This window comes from Ptychodera flava, chromosome 20 (genome assembly GCF_041260155.1).
Source record: "Ptychodera flava strain L36383 chromosome 20, AS_Pfla_20210202, whole genome shotgun sequence".
Lineage (NCBI taxonomy): Eukaryota > Metazoa > Hemichordata > Enteropneusta > Ptychoderidae > Ptychodera > Ptychodera flava.
The window spans coordinates 28,903,790-28,928,018 of record NC_091947.1 but is presented as its reverse complement, the minus strand read 5'-3'; the positions used below and the strand labels follow the sequence as shown (position 1 = coordinate 28,928,018).

At 35.7% G+C, this 24,229-nt stretch overlaps 1 protein-coding gene across 1 annotated transcript in view; it reads left to right on the top strand.

Annotated features, from left to right (window-relative positions):
- The window catches only part of LOC139119550 (uncharacterized), a 46,215-nt gene extending 22,715 nt beyond the window's left edge, over nt 1-23,500 (top strand). The window contains exons 2-8 of the mRNA XM_070683393.1: nt 4,508-4,666; nt 8,065-8,165; nt 13,195-13,364; nt 21,116-21,204; nt 21,868-21,945; nt 22,459-22,524; nt 22,941-23,500. Coding sequence (XP_070539494.1) covers nt 4,508-4,666; nt 8,065-8,165; nt 13,195-13,364; nt 21,116-21,204; nt 21,868-21,945; nt 22,459-22,524; nt 22,941-23,500 — 1,223 coding nt within the window. The remainder of the gene's footprint in view (nt 1-4,507; nt 4,667-8,064; nt 8,166-13,194; nt 13,365-21,115; nt 21,205-21,867; nt 21,946-22,458; nt 22,525-22,940) is intronic.
- Nucleotides 23,501-24,229: the final 729 nt, after the last annotated feature.

Genomic DNA, 24,229 nt, shown 5'->3' with positions numbered 1-24,229 from the left:
ATACTTAAGGTTTCAAGACAAGAAATTGGCCTTTTTAAGCTAACAATTGTCTAGTGGTTAATAACCTCAGAACCCACGTAAATTATATATTTTCGGAAACACTTTGGTTGCCAAAGTGTCACCATTGTTTACATAACTATCACATTACAGGTAATTTGCATAACCTTTCAAAAATCGGTTTTTCCTATTTTTTTGTTTCAATGCTTTGAGATATGTGGCTGAAATTTGTGTGAGTGCAAGCTGTCCTAAGGATCTTCTAAATTGTGTCTTAGAATTTGAGAATTTGTTTAAACCTTCTGAAACGATTTTTATGTCAGAAAAACCTCCAGAGGGGTGAATTTAACCCTAGTTGATTTCTTTAAAATTGTACTCAAATAAAAGTAAGCAAGATATGAAAAATCTGAGACACACTTTGGAAGAGCTTTGTAACAGCTTGCATTCCAGCAAGTTTGAGTGAGATATTTTGAAGTATTGAGACAAAACATAGGGAAAACCGATTTTTAAAAGCTTATGCAAATTACCTGTCACGTGATAGATAACTAGGGGAAGATTTTAGTAACCATAGTGTCACCATTTTTACATAAGTAAACAATGGTGACACTATGGTTACTAACATCTTCCCCTATATCTACACTTTCAGAAAATGTAAAATTTATGGGGTTCTGAGCTTATTAACCACCAGAGAATTGTTAGATTAAAGAGGTCAAGTTCTTGTGTTGGAACTTTTTCAACAACAATTTGACACAAGCCCACAGTGACTATAAATCTTCATCGAAGTGTGTTATCAACCTTGACTTGTTTCATGTGCCTTTTTATCATCCTTAAGGAAGCAAAGATGAAAGTCCATGTGAAGACCATGAGAGTGATAATGGAAGTGATGATCTGACAGTTGAGCAAATAGATGCAATCAATGCTACTGTTGCAACATTATCAAGGAAACTAAGAAGTCTTACTCTCTGAGAAATAGTGTGCTTCAGTCCCAAGGTAAAATCAGTTGTTATTGATATTATTTCATAATATTTACCTGTGCGTTGGAAAAATCTTGGATGGATCATTATTCTGTTGGTCATGTCTACCTGTTCCTTGGCAATTTTAATGACATTCATTTTGATTTAACACACAAACATCATCAAAGCTGTTGTAGTAGGAATTTCCAGACACCTCATGTCCAAGAAAAGTGTTAGCAGTAGGTTTTCACAATCATTAGCCTCAGGGCTCAAAATTAGCGGTAGTCCCACGTCCACAGACTACTAATACTAACCTTTCTCTGAGGGTACCAAAGTCCATGAAACGGTAGCCCACACGGAATACCTGAGCCTGGGACCTGAAATTCAGTCAGTACTTCTTAGTATGCTATGTCCGGTCTGTCACTTTGGGACCACTTAATGCAGTCAAACCAAGCTTGACACAGAAAGGCCAGACTATGACTTTGTTATGCAAATTATGAAGACGCTGTGAGGTGGAACTTTGCAACAAAGTTTCTATATCCGAACTTCCGTACTTTAATGACAGGCACAGGATATTATAGCAATGAAAATGCACATTTGTTGCATTTTTAGCTCATAGTTTAGTATTTATATAAATACAAAAAGAGCTTATATGGTGAGTTGATGGCGTCTGTATGTCTATGGGTATGTATGTGGGTATGTATGTGCGGATGTATGCAAAGGCTCCCATACCGCCAAAGCTACCATCTCATTATTTGGTGTACAGGTAGATGCAGGGGTTGAGATGTGACGTTGTTCAAATGCACATGTATGGCCATTTTATTACGATTTTTGGCTCACATTTGGTATACCAATGTGAGGTAATTGTATAAGCTGAATCAGTTCATTTGCATGTCTGTATGAATGTATGTATGTATGTATGTATGTATGTATGTATGTACGTATGTATGTATGTATGTATGTATGTATGTATGTATGTATGTATGTATGTATGTATGTATGTATGTATGTATGTATGTTACGTATTTTATGTATGTACGTATGTATGTATGTATGTATGTATTTGTATGTATGTATGTATGTATGTATGTATGTATGTATGTCCGTCCACATCAAAAACAGCTAAACGGCAGAACCTACTGTCTTAGTATTTGGTGTACAGGTGCACCTAGGGGTGGAGATGTGAATTTGTTCAAATGAACTTGTCAGTGTCATAAATATGCTAATGAGGGGAAAAGGAAAACCCTGCAAATCGCTTAAACTCTGTAACCGTTGGTCAGATAGGGTTGAAACTTGTTGTGCAGGTTCCTTTTGGTATTCTTAAGCAGATGTGTAAAATTTAGGATGAAATTTGCATGTTTCTATTTTTTCAGGTAATTTTTTCAGTTTTTAGTCAAAAATGTTTAACTCTGAAACCACTCATCTGATTGCTCTGAAAGTTGGCATACAAGTTCCTCAGGATGACATCAGTCAAGTGTATACAAATTGAATTGAAATTTTTATATTTGTAATTTTTGGGCAATTTTTCGAATTTTTGGTCAAATTTTTTTTATTCAAGAATAACTAATCTAGCTTTGATATTTGGTATACAGGTTACTAAGATTGATCCAAATCAGTTTGATGAAAATCTGTGGTAGATGCCAACTTAGGGTCAAGATTGAATAGACGTATAACATTTAGGACATAAATTTGTGTCCAAAACCCCAGCGTTGCTCATGTTGATGATTGATAGGTCTTGTGTCCCTATGACTCATCTGCGTTCATTTATTGGCTGCCTATATATCCTCAAGTCTCATTAATATTTACTGTTCCGAAACAAGTTCATTCATTGGCTGCCTTATGTTCTTGTCCCTGCCTCACTTTCGAGTGTTAAAGAGCTAGTCTAGTTAAAGAGGTTGACTATGTTATACATGTACATGGATCATCTGGAATAAATGATGCAGTCCTTTATTATCAATTCAGAATTAAAGGGACATGAGCTGTAACTTTTGACTATTTTTTCAGTATTTCAGTTCTGGAAATCTACTGTAGTTTCTCATCCTAATACTTGTGCTGTGCTAATTTAAAGTGTCCATTACTTTGCTTGTCAACACAGCCAGTACATGTGTAATGACCATTGTTATTGTTGATAAATGATTCTAGTCCGGACTTGAATAAAGTATTCAACAATCATGCCTGATTATATCCATTTCGACTGCATCGACAAGGTATGCACTTGGTATTTATTTCATCATAGCCCAGGGATTAACACCAGAAACTGGAGTCAAAACGGAGAACAATACTGAAAAAAGCTAAATGGGGCAGCAAATGGAGCTTTAATACACAATCCGATGGCAAGCATTTTGTTGTACAAATGAACCTGTAGCTGAAGAGTGTAACTCCAAAGTTGTATATTTTTCATTTTGTAAGAAGCATATATAAGCATATGTAAAGTAGTAAAGGACTTTGTAATTGTAATTCAGAACTAGTAGATTATATCTTTCCCTAGTCCTGGTCTAGCAGAAATTTTACTCATAAATTTTAACCCCTGGATATGTCATGATGCTATTTTTAGATTCGGTGGCCATTTTGATATATTGCTGTGTCCGTTCACGTCAGTATCTCAGACAGGCAATTGCCAATTTCTTTAACTCTTGGTTCAAGGCTGATATTTAGTCTATTTCAAAACTTTAAAGTACAAGTATATGCAAATATATTTCTATTTTGATTGAATCTTATTTGCCCTTGTGGCCGATACTTAAGGTTTCAAGACAAGAAATTGGCCTTTTTAAGCTAACAATTGTCTAGTGGTTAATAACCTCAGAACCCACGTAAATTATATATTTTCGGAAACACTTTGGTTGCCAAAGTGTCACCATTGTTTACATAACTATCACATTACAGGTAATTTGCATAACCTTTCAAAAATCGGTTTTTCCTATTTTTTGTTTTAATGCTTTGAGATATGTGGCTGAAATTTGTGTGAGTGCAAGCTGTCCTAAGGATCTTCTAAATTGTGTCTTAGAATTTGAGAATTTGTTTAAACCTTTTGAAACGATTTTTATGTCAGAAAAACCTCCAGAGGGGTGAATTTAACCCTAGTTGATTTCTTTAAAATTGTACTCAAATAAAAAGTAAGCAAGATATGAAAAATCTGAGACACACTTTGGAAGAGCTTTGTAACAGCTTACATTCCAGCAAGTTTGAGTGAGATGTTTTGAAGTATTGAGACAAAACATAGAGAAAACCGATTTTTAAAAGCTTATGCAAATTACCTGTCACGTGATAGATAACTAGGGGAGATTTTAGTAACCATAGTGTCACCATTTTTACATAAGTAAACAATGGTGACACTATGGTTACTAACATCTTCCCTATATCTACACTTTCAGAAAATGTAAAATTTATGGGGTTCTGAGCTTATTAACCACCAGAGAATTGTTAGATTAAAGAGGTCAAGTTCTTGTGTTGGAACTTTTTCAAACAACAATTTGACACAAGCACCACAGTGACTATAAATCTTCATCGGAAGTGTGTTATCAACCTTGACTTGTTTCATGTGCCTTTTTATCATCCTTAAGGAAGCAAAGATGAAAGTCCATGTGAAGACCATGAGAGTGATAATGGAAGTGATGATCTGACAGTTGAGCAAATAGATGCAATCAATGCTACTGTTGCAACAGTATCAAGGAAAACTAAGAAGTCTTACTCTCTGAGAAATAGTGTACTTCAGTCCCAAGGTAAAATCAGTTGTTATTGATATTATTTCATAATATTTACCTGTGGAAAAATCTTGGATGGATCATTATTCTGTTGGTCATGTCTACCTGTTCCTTGGCAATTTTAATGACATTCATTTTGATTTTAACACACAAACATCATCAAAGCTGTTGTAGTAGGAATTTCCAGAAACCTCATGTCCAAGAAAAGTGTTAGCAGTAGGTTTTCACAATCATTAGCCTCAGGGCTCAAAATTAGCGGTAGTCCCACGTCCACAGACTACTAGTACTAACCTTTCTCTGGGGCTACCAAAGTCCATGAAATGGTAGCCCACACGGAATACCTGAGCCTGGGACCTGAAATTCAGTCAGTACTTCTTAGTATGCTATGTCCGGTCTGTCACTTTGGGACCACTTAATGCAGTCAAACCAAGCTGGACACAGAAAGGCCAGACTATGACTTTGTTATGCAAATTATGAAGACGCTGTGAGGTGGAACTTTGCAACAAAGTTTCTATATCCGAACTTCCGTACTTTAATGACAGGCACAGGAAATTATAGCCAATGAAAATGCACATTTGTTGCATTTTTAGCTCATATTTGGTATTTATATAAATACCAAAAAGAGCTTATATGGTGAGTTGATGGCGTCTGTATGTCTGTGGGTATGTATGTGGGTATGTATGTGCGGATGTATGCAAAGGCTCCCATACCGCCAAAGCTACCATCTCATTATTTGGTGTACAGGTAGATGCAGGGGTTGAGATGTGACGTTGTTCAAATGAACATGTGTGGCCATTTTATTACGATTTTTAGCTCACATTTGGTATACCAATGTGAGGTAATTGTATAAGCTGAATCAGTTCATTTGCATGCCATTTGCATGTCTGTATGTATGTACGTATGTATGTATGTATGTATATGTATGTATGTATGTATGTATGTATGTATGTATGTATGTCCGTCCACATCAAAAACAGCTACACGGCAGAACCTACTCTCTTAGTATTGGTGTACAGGTGCACCTAGGGGTGGAGATGTGAATTTGTTCAAATGAACTTGTCAGTGTCATAAATATGCAATGAGGGGAAAAGGAAAAACCCTGCAAATTGCTAAAACTCTGTAACCGTTGGTCAGATAGGGTTGAACCTTGTTGTGCAGGTTCCTTCAGGTATTCTTAAGCAGATGTGTAAAATTTAGGATGAAATTGGCATGTTTCTATTTTTTCAGGTAATTTTTTCAGTTTTTAGTCAAAAAATATTTAACTCTGAAACCACTCATCTGATTGCTCTGAAAGTTGGTATACATGTTCCTCAGGATGACATCAGTCAAGTGTATACAAATTGAATTGAAATTTTTATATTTGTAATTTTTGGGCAATTTTCCGAATTTTTGGTCAAAATTTTTTTTATTCAAGAATAACTAATCTAGCTTTGATATTTGGTATACAGGTTACTAAGGTTGATCCAAATCAGTTTGATGAAAATCTGTGGTAGATGCCAACTTAGGGTCAAGATTGAATAGACGTATAACATTTAGGACATAAATTTGTGTCTAAACCCCAGCGTTGCTCATGTTGATGATTGATAGGTCTTGTGTCCCTATGACTCATCTGCGTTCATTTATTGGCTGCCTATATATCCTCAAGTCTCATTCATATTTACTGTTTTGAAACAAGTTCATTCATTGGCTGCCTTATGTTCTTGTCCCTGCCTCACTTTCGAGTGTTAAAGAGCTAGTCTAGTTAAAGAGGTTGACTATGTTATACATGTACATGGATCATCTGGAATAAATGATGCAGTCCTTTATTATCAATTCAGAATTAAAGGGACTGAGCTGTAACTTTTGACTATTTTTTCAGTATTTCAGTTCTGGAAATCTACTGTAGTTTCTCATCCTAATACTTGTGCTGTGCTAATTTAAAGTGTCCATTACTTTGCTTGTCAACACAGCCAGTACATGTGTAATGACCATTGTTATTGTTGATAAATGATTCTAGTCCGGACTTGAGTAAAGTATTCAACAATAATGCCTGATTATATCCATTTCGACTGCATCGACAAGGTATGCACTTGGTATTTATTTCATCATAGCCCAGGGATTAACACCAGAAACTGGAGTCAAAACGGAGAACAATACTGAAAAAAGCTAAATGGGGCAGCAAATGGAGCTTTAATACACAATCCGATGGCAAGCATTTTGTTGTACAAATGAACCTGTAGCTGAAGAGTGTAACTCCAAAGTTGTATATTTTTCATTTTGTAAGAAGCATATATAAGCATATGTAAAGTAGTAAAGGACTTTGTAATTGTAATTCAGAACTAGTAGATTATATCTTTCCCTAGTCCTGGTCTAGCAGAAATTTTACTCATAAATTTTAACCCCTGGATATGTCATGATGCTATTTTTAGATTCGGTGGCCATTTTGATATATTGCTGTGTCCGTTCACGTCAGTATCTCAGACAGGCAATTGCCAATTTCTTTAACTCTTGGTTCAAGGCTGATATTTAGTCTATTTCAAAACTTTAAAGTACAAGTATATGCAAATATATTTCTATTTTGATTGAATCTTATTTGCCCTTGTGGCCGATACTTAAGGTTTCAAGACAAGAAATTGGCCTTTTTAAGCTAACAATTGTCTAGTGGTTAATAACCTCAGAACCCACGTAAATTATATATTTTCGGAAACACTTTGGTTGCCAAAGTGTCACCATTGTTTACATAACTATCACATTACAGGTAATTTGCATAACCTTTCAAAAATCGGTTTTCCCATTTTTGTTTCAATGCTTTGAGATATGTGGCTGAAATTTGTGTGAGTGCAAGCTGTCCTAAGGATCTTCTAAATTGTGTCTTAGAATTTGAGAATTTGTTTAAACCTTCTGAAACGATTTTTATGTCAGAAAAACCTCCAGAGGGGTGAATTTAACCCTAGTTGATTTCTTTAAAATTGTACTCAAATAAAAAGTAAGCAAGATATGAAAAATCTGAGACACACTTTGGAAGAGCTTTGTAACAGCTTGCATTCCAGCAAGTTTGAGTGAGATATTTTGAAGTATTGAGACAAAACATAGGGAAAACCGATTTTTAAAAGCTTATGCAAATTACCTGTCACGTGATAGATAACTAGGGGAAGATTTTAGTAACCATAGTGTCACCATTGTTTACATAAGTAAACAATGGTGACACTATGGTTACTAAAATCTTCCCCTATATCTACACTTTCAGAAAATGTAAAATTTATGGGGGTTCTGAGCTTATTAACCACCAGAGAATTGTTAGATTAAAGAGGTCAAGTTCTTGTGTTGGAACTTTTTCAAACAACAATTTGACACAAGCACCACAGTGACTATAAATCTTCATCGGAAGTGTGTTATCAACCTTGACTTGTTTCATGTGCCTTTTTATCATCCTTAAGGAAGCAAAGATGAAAGTCCATGTGAAGACCATGAGAGTGATAATGGAAGTGATGATCTGACAGTTGAGCAAATAGATGCAATCAATGCTACTGTTGCAACAGTATCAAGGAAACCAAGAAGTCTTACTCTCTGAGAAATAGTGTGCTTCAGTCCCAAGGTAAAATCAGTTGTTATTGATATTATTATTTCATAATATTTACCTGTGGAAAAATCTTGGATGGATCATTATTCTGTTGGTCATGTCTACCTGTTCCTTGGCAATTTTAATGACATTCATTTTGATTTTAACACACAAACATCATCAAAGCTGTTGTTAGGAATTTCCAGACAACCTCATGTCCAAGAAAAGTGTTAGCAGTAGGTTTTCACAATCATTAGCCTCAGGGCTCAAAATTAGCGGTAGTCCCACGTCCACAGACTACTAGTACTAACCTGTCTCTGGGGCTACCAAAGTCCATGAAACGGTAGCCCACACGGAATACCTGAGCCTGGGACCTGAAATTCAGTCAGTACTTCTTAGTATGCTATGTCCGGTCTGTCACTTTGGGACCACTTAATGCAGTCAAACCAAGCTTGACACAGAAAGGCCAGACTATGACTTTGTTATGCAAATTATGAAGACGCTGTGAGGTGGAACTTTGCAACAAAGTTTCTATATCCGAACTTCCGTACTTTAATGACAGGCACAGGAAATTATAGCAATGAAAATGCACATTTGTTGCATTTTTAGCTCATGTTTAGTATTTATATAAATACCAAAAAGAGCTATATGGTGAGTTGATGGCGTCTGTATGACTGTGGGTATGTATGCAAAGGCTCCCATACCGCCAAAGCTACCATCTCATTATTTGGTGTACAGGTAGATGCAGGGGTTGAGATGTGACGTTGTTCAAATGAACATGTGTGGCCATTTTATTACGATTTTTAGCTCACATTTGGTATACCAATGTGAGGTAATTGTATAAGCTGAATCAGTTTATTTGCATGCCATTTGCATGTCTGTATGAATGTATGTCTGTATGAATGTATGTCTGTATGTATGTATGTATGTATGTATGTATGTATGTCCACATCAATTCAGCTAAACGGCAGAACCTACTGTCTTAGTATTTGGTGTAGAGGTGCACCTAGGGGTGGAGATGTGAATTTGTTCAAATGAACTTGTCAGTGTCATAAATATCAAATGAGGGAAAAGGAAAACCCTGCAAATTGCTAAAACTCTGTAACCGTTGGTCAGATAGGGTTGAAACTTGATGTGCAGGTTCCTTTAGGTATTCTAAAGCAGATGTGTAAAATTTAGGATGAAATTTGCAAATTGAATCGAAATTTTTATATTTGTAATTTTTGGGCAATTTTCCGAATTTTTGGTCAAAATTTTTTTTATTCAAGAATAACTAATCTAGCTTTGATATTTGGTATACAGGTTACTAAGGTTGATCCAAATCAGTTTGATGACAATCGTGAAGATATCTTGAATTTTATATTTTTGCTACATTTTTTGGTTATTTTTCTCATTTTAAGTAAAATTTCTTCTTCTCTGAAACCGCTGGCCCAATTGCTCTCAAATTTGGATTGGATGTTTGCAAGGATGTTACCCTTCTAATTGTTGAAATTACGACAAAGTTGGAAATATTACTCTTTTTGGGGGGACAAGTTTTGTTATTTTTGGTCAAAAAATCGTAAAAAATATTTTCATTTTAAAGCCCCTGGACAGACGGCTTTTACATTTGGTGTACAGATGTCCAGGGATGACAATAGTTAGATATGTGGAAATTGTCCTGAAATATACAAATTTGTATTTTTAAGACAATTTTGTCATATTTGGTCAAGAAAACTTGTTCTCAAAATTACTTGTCTGATAGCTTTGTAATTTGGTACAAAAGTCCCGAGGGATGTTATTAGATAAATTTTCTGCTCAAGTGTTGGGAAACCCCAAATATTTATATTTTAGGTAATTTTCTTTTGTGACCTTAAATGACCTACACCAACCAAGGATTTGTTGTGAGACAGTTTCGAAGGCTGTGAACATAATTTTGTCTTGTTTAATATCAATTTGTAGTAAAATTTGATCCTGAAAACAGAGCTGAGGTAATTTTTTTCATTGCGAACCAATTTTTGCAACTTTTGCATGTAAAACACACAAGAACTGATGAGAAATTTGGATCCAGGATAATTCCAGATGTCATAATCCCCCCACAGTGGAAGGAATTTCACTATCTGTAACTGATTTAAGTGCTGTTTACATTTGAATAATAGCACTCATAGCATTAATTAAAACATCCACAAAGTTGTAAATATACTGCCAGCTGGTCTTATGTAAACATGGTCAACCAAGGGGTGGAACATTTGATATTCAGGAGGGGGTAGGGGATAGAAGATTGATGAGGTAGCATTCCTTTTTAAAAGATCCCTTTTATATTTTTTCCTACTCTTTTTCCCCACTCTCCCACCTTGTCTTTTTGTCAAGCTTCTCTGGCTAATTTTTTGTTGACATTTGCATATGTATGTAGGATCTGCTTGTCCCATTGCTATAGAAGTTGATATGCATGTTCCTAAAGATGACCTCCAGTACCTAAGTTGCAGACCTTACTTGCTTTTGTCATTCTTGTTTTTCTGGTTGATCTTTGGTACCCATACTGGTATGTACCAGTTCTGATAAAATGTGAGCGACACCGTATAATTGCGGTATTTTTATTTCATGTCCTGAACTACAACTCAGACATGTATCAAGTGACTTTATTCAAAAGTAATTTTATCACAGACCTAATGAAGAGGACTCTATCCTCTCTGAGGACCTGTAATCAAAGTACCCATTAACAAGTGGGGACTGTGTCATCAACGATGACTTGTTTTCCATTAAACTTAGATTTCAAAATATTAAAACTGCAACAAATTTAGTATTTTATCAACATTTACAGAAAATATCAATTGTTAACACTCCAGAAACAATACATTTTTGCTCAGTCAGTTTGCTTTATCAAAGTATGATTTGGAAAGTTCACTCAAATAAATAATATAAATGTGCAACTCATGGTGAAATGAAACAGTTCAGGAAAAAGTGCACCACATGGCTATCGATATTGCACGTCTATTGTTAATGTATAAGTATACACGTAGTGTTCCAGCCAGGACGCGTCGTGCCCGTGCGGCAATGTCCCAAAAACAGAACCCATTGTCCAATATATCCGCGCAGTCAGTCAACAGTGTTCAATGGGTGTAGTCTGCAAGTAATATCTGTTACTGACGATATCCTTTTTTCCATGATCATTTTGGGGCTAATATATTTACATATAGGCCTATTATATATTAGCTGTGATTAAAATAACTAAAATGCTGCTCTGGGTTAGTTTGAACGAGCTTATATTTTGGCAGATACAGTATATTGTTGCAATCGCCTGAAGTTAAGCATAGTGACGTGATCACTGTAGCTTTCATTTTGTTTGTGAAACTATAATAAAATAATTCAAATTTGATTTACAACTGATACATTTTGTCCCTAAAATGTGCAAAAAGGCCCCAAAATAAACGATAGTGGGACACATTGTCCCATGGTTTAAAATGGCTGGCAGCAACACTGCATGTACGTGATATCCTTGCATCAGTTCTAATGGCATACATGTAATGTAAAAATACATTTATGTCATCTATGTGACATCTTCATATTTGCTGACTCAAGGTTAATTTTTTGCATTGGCATTTACTATGACTAATGCAGCAAAATTATTTTGATGTGATTGACCTTAATGCCAAAGCTGTGATGTTTTTTTAGAGATCGGAATCCTCGTCTCAGGTTTTCCTGATAACGGTATCATGGCTGTATGATAAGCTTCAAGGTATTCCTGAGAGCCAGTGGGAGGAGGTGATCATAAGTTATGATGACATGTGCCATTTAGACAACTTAAAAGTGGCAAAAACAGAATTGCCACTTCCATCTCCTTATAACCATATGTGGCAGAAAGTAAAGAAAATCATCGATCGCCTCCACATTAAGAACCATAAGGATCAAATATGTCATACATCTTGATATGAAGAAAGAATTTGTAGAGTTTGTGGATCCTCCGAGATTGAGGATGAATATCATTTTATTTGTGTTTGCCCTCTGTATCAGAACTTACGTTGTAGATATTTACCCAGGTGGTCATATACATTCCCAACAAATCAAAATTTTACTCACTTTTGTCATCTTCAAACGGTATGGAAATTTTTAAAATGGCATTATTTGTGTGCAAGGCAACAAAGCTGAAAATGAATGCCTGTAGATATTGACTGTACTCTCGCTTTCTTACTTTTCATTGTATTTTCCAATTGGAATCTGTAATATGGGCCGGAGGCCTTTAGGAACAATAAATCACAAAAATATGTCATACAGTGTACAGTCCAGACACTATACCAGCAGAGTTTGACACCATGGTCGCAGAACAGACATTTGTCTGGGCGTCACGCTTTAAACGTATTGTTTGCACAATGCCCAAGGTACACCATCTGTTTTATATGCACAGAATGAACAGAAGAAGAAATAAGTATTCCACTTATTGCTATGAAAATGGGCGCAAGCCAGTATTACCTAAAATTGGTAAAGGTGAAATTGGTCAGTCCTCTGTCAGAACCAAATCCCCCTAAATTTACAAGCAGCGAGGGACTTTCCCCTTTACAAGATAAGTGTAGAGAAAATAATGCCTCTGTCACTGTTAAAGTATCCAGTACTGAAACTATTGTTCATCACATAGCTACCTTGACCTGTGTAAAGGTCATGATCAATTGTTTAAATTTGGGTCCAGAGCCAAAGTGTTGAGACACTCCACTATTTAATCCTTTTCTTGGGAATCAGAGGCTTTTTCAGAGTCAACTGCTAACAGTATTTCTGGTGAGTCATTTTTGTAAGTGTGCCAACATTCCCTCTATCCACCGGTCTGGAAACGCAGCCGTTTTTATTGTGACACTCCGTGACATACCAGCAAACAAACGATTCACACCTCGGTACCTGAGCCAGCTGATGTTCTGGTGGTCGTGCATATCATTAAGAGATCATTTGCATTAGCTAATTTTCCCAGAGTGCCTAGCAGTGACGCAGTGCGCTTGCGCATCTAGCAGCCATCATTTCTTATAACCAAAACAAACCACACGTGTAGCCGCTGTGGGATCGCAACGTCGACTATGTTGTGGAAAAAATTCGACGATTTCGACGACAAAAACATAGATTGGACTTTGTGCTCGGTGAGGACAAGGAAATAGATGTTCTAGAAGCAGAAAACATCGACGACAGTCAAACACCGCCCAGTGATGTGAGTACTGGGACCACGTACAAATGTACTCGGCTGAAGCTAGCAGCCAAAACCTAGCAGCCAAAACTATGGTGTGGAAGCTAGCAGCCAAAACTTCCAAGTCACTTTCCTCCTATATTTTGAAGTCAAGTGGACATCATTCTAACATATTAGGTTCTTTATACATGTATCAACACAAACACATCATTTACCAATTAATTTCTTTGCATAAATTATCTCCATTCTAATTAGCACCTGGTATCCCAGCTAGCCTATGGCTATAAAGCACAGTGCATTGTCTGCTGGAATAAAAAAAAGAGTGTGCAACCATTACACCTAGCATGTCTTACACATATACATCCATACTAACAAACTACGCTTGTCTCATTTCTTAATTAATTTTTTTGCATAAATTATCTCCATTCTAATTAGCATCTATATGCTAGCCTATGGCTATAAAGCACAATGCATTGTCTGCTGGAATGAAAGAAAGAGTGTGCACCCATTACACCTAGCATGTCTTACACATATACATCCATACTAACAAACCACACTTCTCTCATTTCTTAATTAATTTCTTTGCATAAATTATCTCCATTCCAATTAGCATCTATATGCTAGCCTATGGCTATAAAGCACAATGCATTGTCTGCTGGAATGAAAGAAAGAGTGTGCACCCATTACACCTAGCATGTCTTACACATATACATCCATACTAACAAACCACACTTCTCTCATTTCTTAATTAATTTCTTTGCATAAATTATCTCTATTCTAATTAGCATCTATACGCTAGCCTATAGCTATAAAGCACAATGCGTTGTCTGCTTGAATAAAAGAAAGAGTGTGCATCCATTTCATCTAGCATGTCTTACACATATACACCCATTCTAACAAACTACACTTGTCTCATTTCTTAATTAATTTCTTTGCATAAATTATCTCTGTTTTAATTATCACCTATAGCCAATGGCCACAAGAATATAGTGTCTGCGTCAATGAAAGAAAGAGTGTGCATCCATTTAACCTAGCATGTCTTACACATATACATCCAAATTAACAAACCACACTTGTCTCATTTCTTAATTAATTTCTTTGCATAAATTATCTCTCCTTTAATTATTACCTATATGCTAGCCTATGGCCATACAGCAGAATATAGTGTCTGCATGGTCTGCCTGAATAAAAGAAAGAGTGTGCATCCATTTCATCTAGCATGTCTGACACATATACACACATTCTAACAAACTACACTTGTCTCATTTCTAAATTAATTTCTTTGCATAAATTATCTCAGCTTTAATTATCACCTATATGCTAACCTATGGCCATAGAGCAGAATATAGTGTCTGCTAGAATGAAAGAAAGAGTGTGCATCCATTACACCTAGCATGTCTTACTCTTATACATCCATACTAACAAACTTCACTGCTCTCATTTCTTAATTAATTTCTTTGCATAAATTATCTCCATTCCAATTAGCATCTATACGCTAGCCTATAGCTATAAAGCACAATGCGTTGTCTGCTTGAATAAAAGAAAGAGTGTGCATCCATTTCATCTAGCATGTCTTACACATATACACCCATTCTAACAAACTACACTTGTCTCATTTCTTAATTAATTTCTTTGCATAAATTATCTCTGTTTTAATTATCACCTATAGCCAATGGCCACAAGAATATAGTGTCTGCGTCAATGAAAGAAAGAGTGTGCATCCATTACACCTAGCATGTCTTACACATATACATCCAAATTAACAAACCACACTTGTCTCATTTCTTAATTAATTTCTTTGCATAAATTATCTCTCCTTTAATTATTACCTATATGCTAGCCTATGGCCATACAGCAGAATATAGTGTCTGCATGGTCTGCCTGAATAAAAGAAAGAGTGTGCATCCATTTCATCTAGCATGTCTGACACATATACACACATTCTAACAAACTACACTTGTCTCATTTCTAAATTAATTTCTTTGCATAAATTATCTCAGCTTTAATTATCACCTATATGCTAACCTATGGCCATAGAGCAGAATACAGTGTCTGCTAGAATGAAAGAAAGAGTGTGCATCCATTACACCTAGCATGTCTTACTCATATACATCCATACTAACAAACTTCACTGCTCTCATTTCTAATTAATTTCTTTGCATAAATTATCTCCAATTCATTAACATATAAATGCCAACCTATGGCTATACAGCACAATGCATTGTCTGCTGGAATGAAAGAAAGAGTGTGCATCCATTACACCTAGCATGTCTTACACATATACATCCATACTAACAAACTACACTTGTCTCATTTCTTAATTAATTTCTTTGCATAAATTATCTCTGCTTTAATTATCACCTATATGCTAACCTATGGCCATAGAGCAGAATATAGTGTCTGCCTGAATAAAAGAAAGAGTGTGCATCCATTTCACCTAGCATGTCTTACTCATATACATCCATACTAACAAACCACACTTGTCTCATTTCTTAATTAATTTCTTTGCATAAATTATCTCCAATTAATTATCACCTATATGCTAGCCTATGGCCATAGAGCACAATGCATTGTCTGCTGGAATGAAAGAAAGAGTGTGCATCCATTTCACCTAGCATGTCTTACTCATATACATCCATACTAACAAACCACACTTGTCTCATTTCTTAATTAATTTCTTTGCATAAATTATCTCTGGTTTAATAATCAGCTATATATGCTTGCGTATGGCCATACAGCAGAATATAGTGTCTGCCTGAAGGAAAAAAAGAGTGTGCACCCATTACACCTAGCATGTCTTACTTATATACATCCATACTAACAAACTTCACTGCTCTCATTTCTTAATTAATTTCTTTGCATAAATTATCTCCATTTCTTAACATATATATGCTAACCTATGGCCATACAGCAGAATATAACTCTGTCTGAATGAAAGAAAGAGTGTGCATCCATTACACCTAGCATGTCTTACACATATACACCCATTCTAACAAACTACACTTGTCTCATTTCTTAATTAATTTCTTTGCATAAATTATCTCTGTTTCAATTATCACCTATATGTTAGCCTATATTGGCCATACAGCAGAATATAGTGTCTGTTTGAATGAAAGAAAGAGTGTGCATCCATTTCACCTAGCATGTCTTACTCATATACATCCATACTAACAAACTACACTTGTCTCTTTTCTTAATTAATTTTTTTGCATAAATTATCTCCATTTCTTAACATATATTTATGCTAACCTATGGCCATACAGCAGAATATAGTGTCTGTCTGAATGAAAGAAAGAGTGTGCATCCATTTCACCTAGCATGTCTTACTCATATACATCCATACTAACAAACCACACTTGTCTCATTTCTTAATTAATTTCTTTGCATAAATTATCTCTGGTTTAATAATCACTATATGCTTGCGTATGGCCATACAGCAGAATATAGTGTCTGTCTGAATGAAAGAAAGAGTGTGCATCCATTTCACCTAGCATGTCTTACTCATATGCATCCATACTAACAAACCACACTTGTCTCATTTCTTAATTAATTTCTTTGCATAAATTATCTCCAATTAATTAACATATATATGCTAACCTATGGCTATACAGCAGAGTGCATTGTCTGCTGGAATGAAAGAAAGAGTGTGCATCTATTTCACCTAGCCTGTCTTACACATAGACATCCATATTAAGAACTATGACTTGTCTCATTTCTTAATTATTTCCCTTGCATAAATTGTCTCTAATTTAATTATCACCTATATGCTGGCCTGTGAATACAAGAGAATTCATTGTCTGCTGGAAAGAAAGAAAGAGAGTGCATCCATTTCACCTACCAATGTCTTACAGATATACATCCATACTAACAAATAAGGCTTCTCGCATTTCTTAATTAATTTCTTTACATAAATTATCTCCATTAACTACCACATAATCGCTAGCCTATGGCTATACATAGTATGCAGTGTCTGCTGGAAAGATAGAGTGTGCATCCTTTTCACTTAGCCTGTCCTGTGTCTTTAGATCTATACAAACAAACTTCACAGCAGACTATGCACTCTGTTCTACAGCCATAAACTAGCATATACGTCCCAATTATAATTGAGATAATTTATGCAAAGAAATTATTTAAGAAATGGAAGAAGAGTAGTCTGTTAGTATAGATGTGTATGTATAAGACTGGGTAGGTGAAATGGATGCACATTCTTTCTTTCATTCCAGCAGACCATGCATTCTGTTTCAAGCCAGTATACAGATGCTAATTACAATAAAGATAATTTATGCAAAAAAAATAATTAAAGAGTTGAGGTATATGAAGTCTGTAAGTATTGATGTACGTGCAGAAAACAGGGCAGGTGAAATGGATGCACACTCTTTCTTTTGTTCCAGCAGACCATGCATTCACTTCTACAGCAATTAGCCAGCATGCACATGCTCATTATAATAGAGATAATTTATGCAAAGAAATTAATTAAGAAGTGGGACAAGCGCAGTTTGCTAGTATGGATGGATATGTGTAAGACATGCTAGGTGACATGGGTGCACACTCTTTCTTTCATTACAGCAGGCAATGCATTGTGCTTTAAAGCCTTAGGCTAGCATATAGATGCTAATTAGAATGGAGATAATTTATGCAAAGATATTAACTGTGAAATGAGACAAGTGTGGTTTGTTAGTATGGATGTATATGTGCAAGACATGCTAGGTGTAATGGGTGCACACTCATTCTTTCATTTCAGCAGACATTGCACTGTGTTGTATAGCCATATATAAGGCTAGCATAAGCAGTCTAATAGAATGGAGATAATTTATGCAAAGGAATTAATTAAATAATGGAAAACGTGGAGTTTGTTACTATAGATGTATATGTGGAAGACAAGGTAGGTGTAATGGGTGCACACTCTTTCTTTCATTCCAGCAGACAATGCATTGTGCTGTATAGCCAAAGGCTAGCATATAGATGCTAATTAGAATGGAGATAATTTATGCAAAGAAATTAGTTAAGAAATGAGACAAGTGTAGTTTGTTAGTATGGATGTATATGATAAAGACATGCTGGGTGTAATGGGTGCACACTCTTTCTTTCATTCCAGTAGACAATGCATTGTGCTGTATAGCCATAGGTTGGCATATATATGTTAATTAATTGGAGATAATTCATGCAAAGAAATTAATTAAGAAATGAGACAAGTGTAGTTTGTTAGTATGGATGTATATGTGTAAGACGTGCTAGGTGAAATGGATGCACACTCTTTCTTTTATTCAGGCAGACAACGCATTGTGCTGTATAGCTATAGGCTAGCGTATAGATGCTAATTAGAATGGAGATAATTTATGCAAAGAAATTAATTAAGAAATGAGACAAGTGTAGTTTGTTAGTATGGATGTATATGTGTAAGATGTGCTAGGTGAAATGGATGCACACTCTTTCTTTTATTCAGGCAGACAACGCATTGTGCTTTATAGCTATAGGCTAGCGTATAGATGCTAATTAGAATGGAGATAATTTATGCAAAGAAATTAATTAAGAAATGAGACAAGTGTAGTTTGTTAGTATGGATGTATATGAGTAAGACATGCTAGGTGAAATGGATGCACACTCTTTCTTTTATTCAGGCAGACAACGCATTGTGCTTTATAGCTATAGGCTAGCGTATAGATGCTAATTAGAATGGAGATAATTTATGCAAAGAAATTAATTAAGAAATGAGACAAGTGTAGTTTGTTAGTATGGATGTATATGAGTAAGACATGCTAGGTGAAATGGATGCACACTCTTTCTTTTTATTCAGGCAGACAACGCATTGTGCTTTATAGCTATAGGCTAGCATATAGATGCTAATTAGAATGGAGATAATTTATGCAAAGAAATTAATTAAGAAATGAGACAAGTGTAGTTTGTTAGTATGGATGTATATGTGTAAGACATGCTAGGTGTAATGGATGCACACTCTTTCTTTCATTCAGGCAGATACTATATTCTGCTCTATGGCCATAGGTTAGCATATAGGTGATAATTAAAGCAGAGATAATTTATGCAAAGAAATTAATTAAGAAATGAGACAAGTGTAGTTTGTTAGTGTGGATGTATATGTGTAAGACATGCTAGGTGTAATGGGTGCACACTCTTTCTTTCATTCAGGCAGACACTATACTCTGCCGTATGGCCATAGGTTAGCATATATATGTTAATTAATTGGAGATAATTTATGCAAAGAAATTAATTAAGAAATGAGAGTAGTGAAGTTTGTTAGTATGGATGTATATGAGTAAGACATGCTAGGTGTAATGGGTGCACACTCTTTCTTTCATTCCAGTAGACAATGCATTGTGCTATATAGCCATAGGTTGGCATATATATGTTAATTAATTGGAGATAATTTATGCAAAGAAATTAATTAAGAAATGAGACAAGTGTAGTTTGCTAGTATGGATGTATATGTGTAAGACATGCTAGGTGAAATGGATGCACACTCTTTCTTTCATTCCAGCAGACAATGCATTGTGCTGTATAGCCATAGGCTAGCATATAGATGCTAATTAGAATGGAGATAATTTATGCAAAGAAATTAATTAAGAAATGAGACAAGTGTGGTTTGTTAATTTGGATGTATATGTGTAAGACATGCTAGGTTAAGTGGATGCACACTCTTTCTTTGACTCCAGCAGACAATGCATTGTGCTGTATAGCCATAGGCTAGCATATAGGTAATAATTAATGCAGAGATAATTTATGCAAAGAAATTAATTAAGAAATGAGACAAGTGTAGTTTGTTAGTATGGATGTATATGTGTAAGACATGCTAGGTGTAATGGATGCACACTCTTTCTTTCATTCCAGCAGACAATGCATTGTGCTGTATAGCCATAGGTTGGCATATATATGTTAATTAATTGAAGATAATTTATGCAAAGAAATTAATTACGAAATGAGACAAGTGTGGTTTGTTAATTTGGATGTATATGTGTAAGACATGCTAGGTGAAATGGATGCACACTCTTTCTTTGACTCCAAGAGACAATGCATTCTGGTCTATGGCCATAGGCTAGCATATAGGGGATAATTAAAGCTGAGATAATTTATGCAAAGAAATTAATTAAGAAATGAGACAAGTGAAATTTTTTAGTATGGATGTATATGTGTAAGACATGCTAGGATAAATGGATGCACACTCTTTCTTTCATTCAGGCAGACACTATATTCTGTTCTATGGCCATAGGCTAGCATATAGGTGATAATTAAAGCAGAGATAATTTATGCAAAGAAATTAATTAAGAAATGAGACAAGTGTAGTTTGTTAGAATGGGTGTATATGTGTAAGACATGCTAGATGAAATGGATGCACACTCTTTCTTTCATTACAGCAGACAATGCATCGTGCTTTATAGCCATAGGCTAGCATATAGATGCTAATTAGAATGGAGATAATTTATGCAAAGAAATTAATTAAGAAATGAGACAAGTGTGGTTTGTTAGTATGGATGTATATGTGTAAGACATGCTAGGTGTTATGGGTGCACACTCTTTCTTTCATTCAAGCAGACAATGCATTGTGCTGTATAGCCATAGGCTAGCTAGCATAGGTGCTAATTAGAATGGAGATAATTTATGCAAAGAAATGGATTAATAAATGATGTATTTGTGTTGATACTTGTACAAAGATCCTTGTACGTTTGAACGATGTCCACATGACTTCAAAATATAGGAGGAAAGTGGCTTGCAAGTTTTGACTGCTAGCTTCCACTCCATAGTTTTGACTGCTAGGTTTTGGCTGCTAGCTTCAGCCGAGTTACAAATGTCCAGTTTGTGAGAAAAAATATAAAAGTTCCAGTGGGCTCCGGAGTCACGCAAAGAAAATACATGCAAAGATATTAAAAGGTAGGTTATTTAATTTGCCAAGTCATCCGCTCGTTTTTAGTATTACCAATCATTCTCCCGACTGTGTTCTAATGCAACTGGCCGATCAAAATTTCCTAGACGATCGTATAGTCGGATCGACAACCCGCACAACGTTGTCGGAACTGCAACAATATACAAGTGTAAGACAACAAATATGTAGTCGCCAGTCTTTCTCCGTAATGTTCTTGGCAATATTACTAGACACAGTGGATAGAGGGACTGTAGATACGAATAACTGTTTAGGAATCGATCGATTTTTGGACCACATTTCACGTTTTTTGTTGCATTCAAAATCTCGATGACAAAAATCGGCCTAAAATACTATCATTATCAACATGCATGGTGAGGATTCATTGACTCATTGTTAGCTGCAGGTTTGGTGGTGGGACCCTGCTACAGGAAACTGTGCAGGCACTTGATATGCCCTCCTGGTGTACACTTTCACCTTGTCACCTTGACAAGGTGAAAGTGTACACCAGGAGGGCTTGTCACTTGTTACTTGACACTAGGTCGTATCACAAGGTGTCAATCAGGACTGTTGTTCTCTTTTCAAACTCTCTTTTCAACACTCTCTCTATCTATCTATTGTGTTTGAGAGTAACAGTAGTTACAGTATTATATATTTCCTGTCATTTTTTTCAGCTTCGGAACACAAAGTCAAGGATTGTTGTGAAGAAACAAACAATGAGGACCTCGTATCCTCTTCATGCCAGGATGAAGGTAAGAATGCTATGTGTATTTTCACTTTCATTGTTTTCAAATTATGTTTCCCAATTTAGATCATGATATGGAGGGGCCAGTGGTGGTATGTATGCATTCTGAGAGACTGTGATGCACTGTGCTTTCCTAAATGATTCACATATTGAGAATTCCATAAATTATGATTTTAAAATGCGAAAGATTGAGGATTGTTATATTATCAAAAGTTACAGCTACTGTCCACAGTCACTCACTGTATCTCTGTAAATGTTCAGCAAATGACAACGTTTGACCGGTAGTTTGTTGTCTATCCATGCAAGTTATACACTGGATGAGCTCATCTGCTCACGGGGATATACTGAGTGATATGACTTTCGGCTATGAAGTGCATCATTGCCAGTGAGTGTCATAAAAGCTCCCTCGTCAATAAATAAATTGTGGATTGTTGCCCTCAGTTCAATAATGCTTTCTGCAGACATGTGTCACTTTATTTGTATAACTGAATTTACATTTGTTATCATATATTTCTTGTAGATTCAACTGCCAGTAGTACAAACAAATCAAGGAAAAATGTATCAAGTGATGTCACTGTGAAGAAAGGTATGTCACATTTCTTGGTCACTTCTTCACTTATCACAATAATTCTCTGTTGGAGTGTCATATGCTGTCAAATATATTGTTTTGTGTGAGGTTTAAGTGTTAAGCATTAAAATGCACAATCAGAGAGATGTTGCTATTCAAGATTGTTGGTATGTTATGAATTACACATTTCCTGAATTATTATTATTTGAGGTGAAGTACGAGAACAGTTATTTGAATCATATTTCTGTCATTTTAAGTTTTACAGCTCCTATAATGGAGCCACTTTTCATATTAAATACTGTGGTAGATGCGCTTAAGAAAATCATTTCATAAAATTTCGCAATTCAAATGAAAGATCCTTCTGTGACAGGTGTGGTTATTTGATTTGAAGCCTACAAGAAAATGTTCATTTTTATGTACCTCTTTCTTTACAGGTTATTGCCGACCTCCACCTGTGTATACAAAAGAAGCCCTAGAGAATGAGTTATCACGCCTTATTGTTCAAACATTGACAGAGGTTGGTGAAGATGTGAATCTGAAAGTTCCAAACAGCGTATATGGTTTGGGAATTGCACATATTGCATGTAGCATTGTTGATAAAGTCAAGGCAGGTTCATCATTTCCTTCAACAATGATTTCAGAGCTGACACATCATCTGTGGAAGACAGTAACATCCGGTGACAGTGACAATACATATTCTCAGTATAATGAAACAATATGGCACTCATTCTTTAATATGTGGGCCAACAACAATGATGTAACAAAGCTCATGATAGATACATTCTGTGATTTACTTACATGGAGCACTGTTGACAATGATCAGCTATTCCGAACTGTAAGACTGTTCATGTTCAGGCTGATTGTTATTGTAAGGAAGCAAAGGGACAGGGCAGACAAACCAGCAGTTATTGATGATGAAGTCTCTGTCAGCGAGATAAGTGAAGAGGAGTACCAGGCTCTCCGGTATTTTGTGGATAGAGGGACTGTGCCTTAACTTACGAGCCATGATGATTCGTTTAGGGCTTCAAGTTCACGACTGTCGTCTGCTAGTTCTAGAAAAAAATAATGAAAAAATGGAAATAAAAAAAATCTATTATATTATTTGTGTAAAGCTGAGTTTGCTGTTCCACAACTTGCAAACAAAAATAATTCTAGCCTGTAGTGACGCCTAATTTGGCCATTTACGTGAAACGGTCACTGTCACTGTTCAACAGGCCATTATATCACTGTCGCTACCCAACGATCCTATGACAGTCGCCATATTGTCTCTCATTGTAAATTGAGATCGTTCAAAAACATGACGTTTGCGGGTTGCTATTGTCAGAATATCACAAAAAACAACATCTTGTTCACTTGAAAAACACTCAAGTCTTTACATTTTAATTAAATGGGGAATGTTGCTCCTCGAGATAACGTTTGAAAGGGGCCACACTTGAACATCGCATGTAATATCACGATCGGGAAAACTGTTCGCAAGTGTCATGACTGTTGCCCAAAATCAAGTACGACACGCCAAATATGAGCCGAATATGAACATCGACAGGGGAGTTGTTCACTACCAAACCTGTTATTGGGTCGATATATAGTATTTGGAGTGATATATATCCACATATATGCAGTGTTTTCTCTGCATGTTCATCGAAGCGGGCAATTTCTGCCCCATGCATCAAAATTAGGGAGCAAACTTGAAATTTGAGGGGGCAGTATTTTTTAATGCTTACTA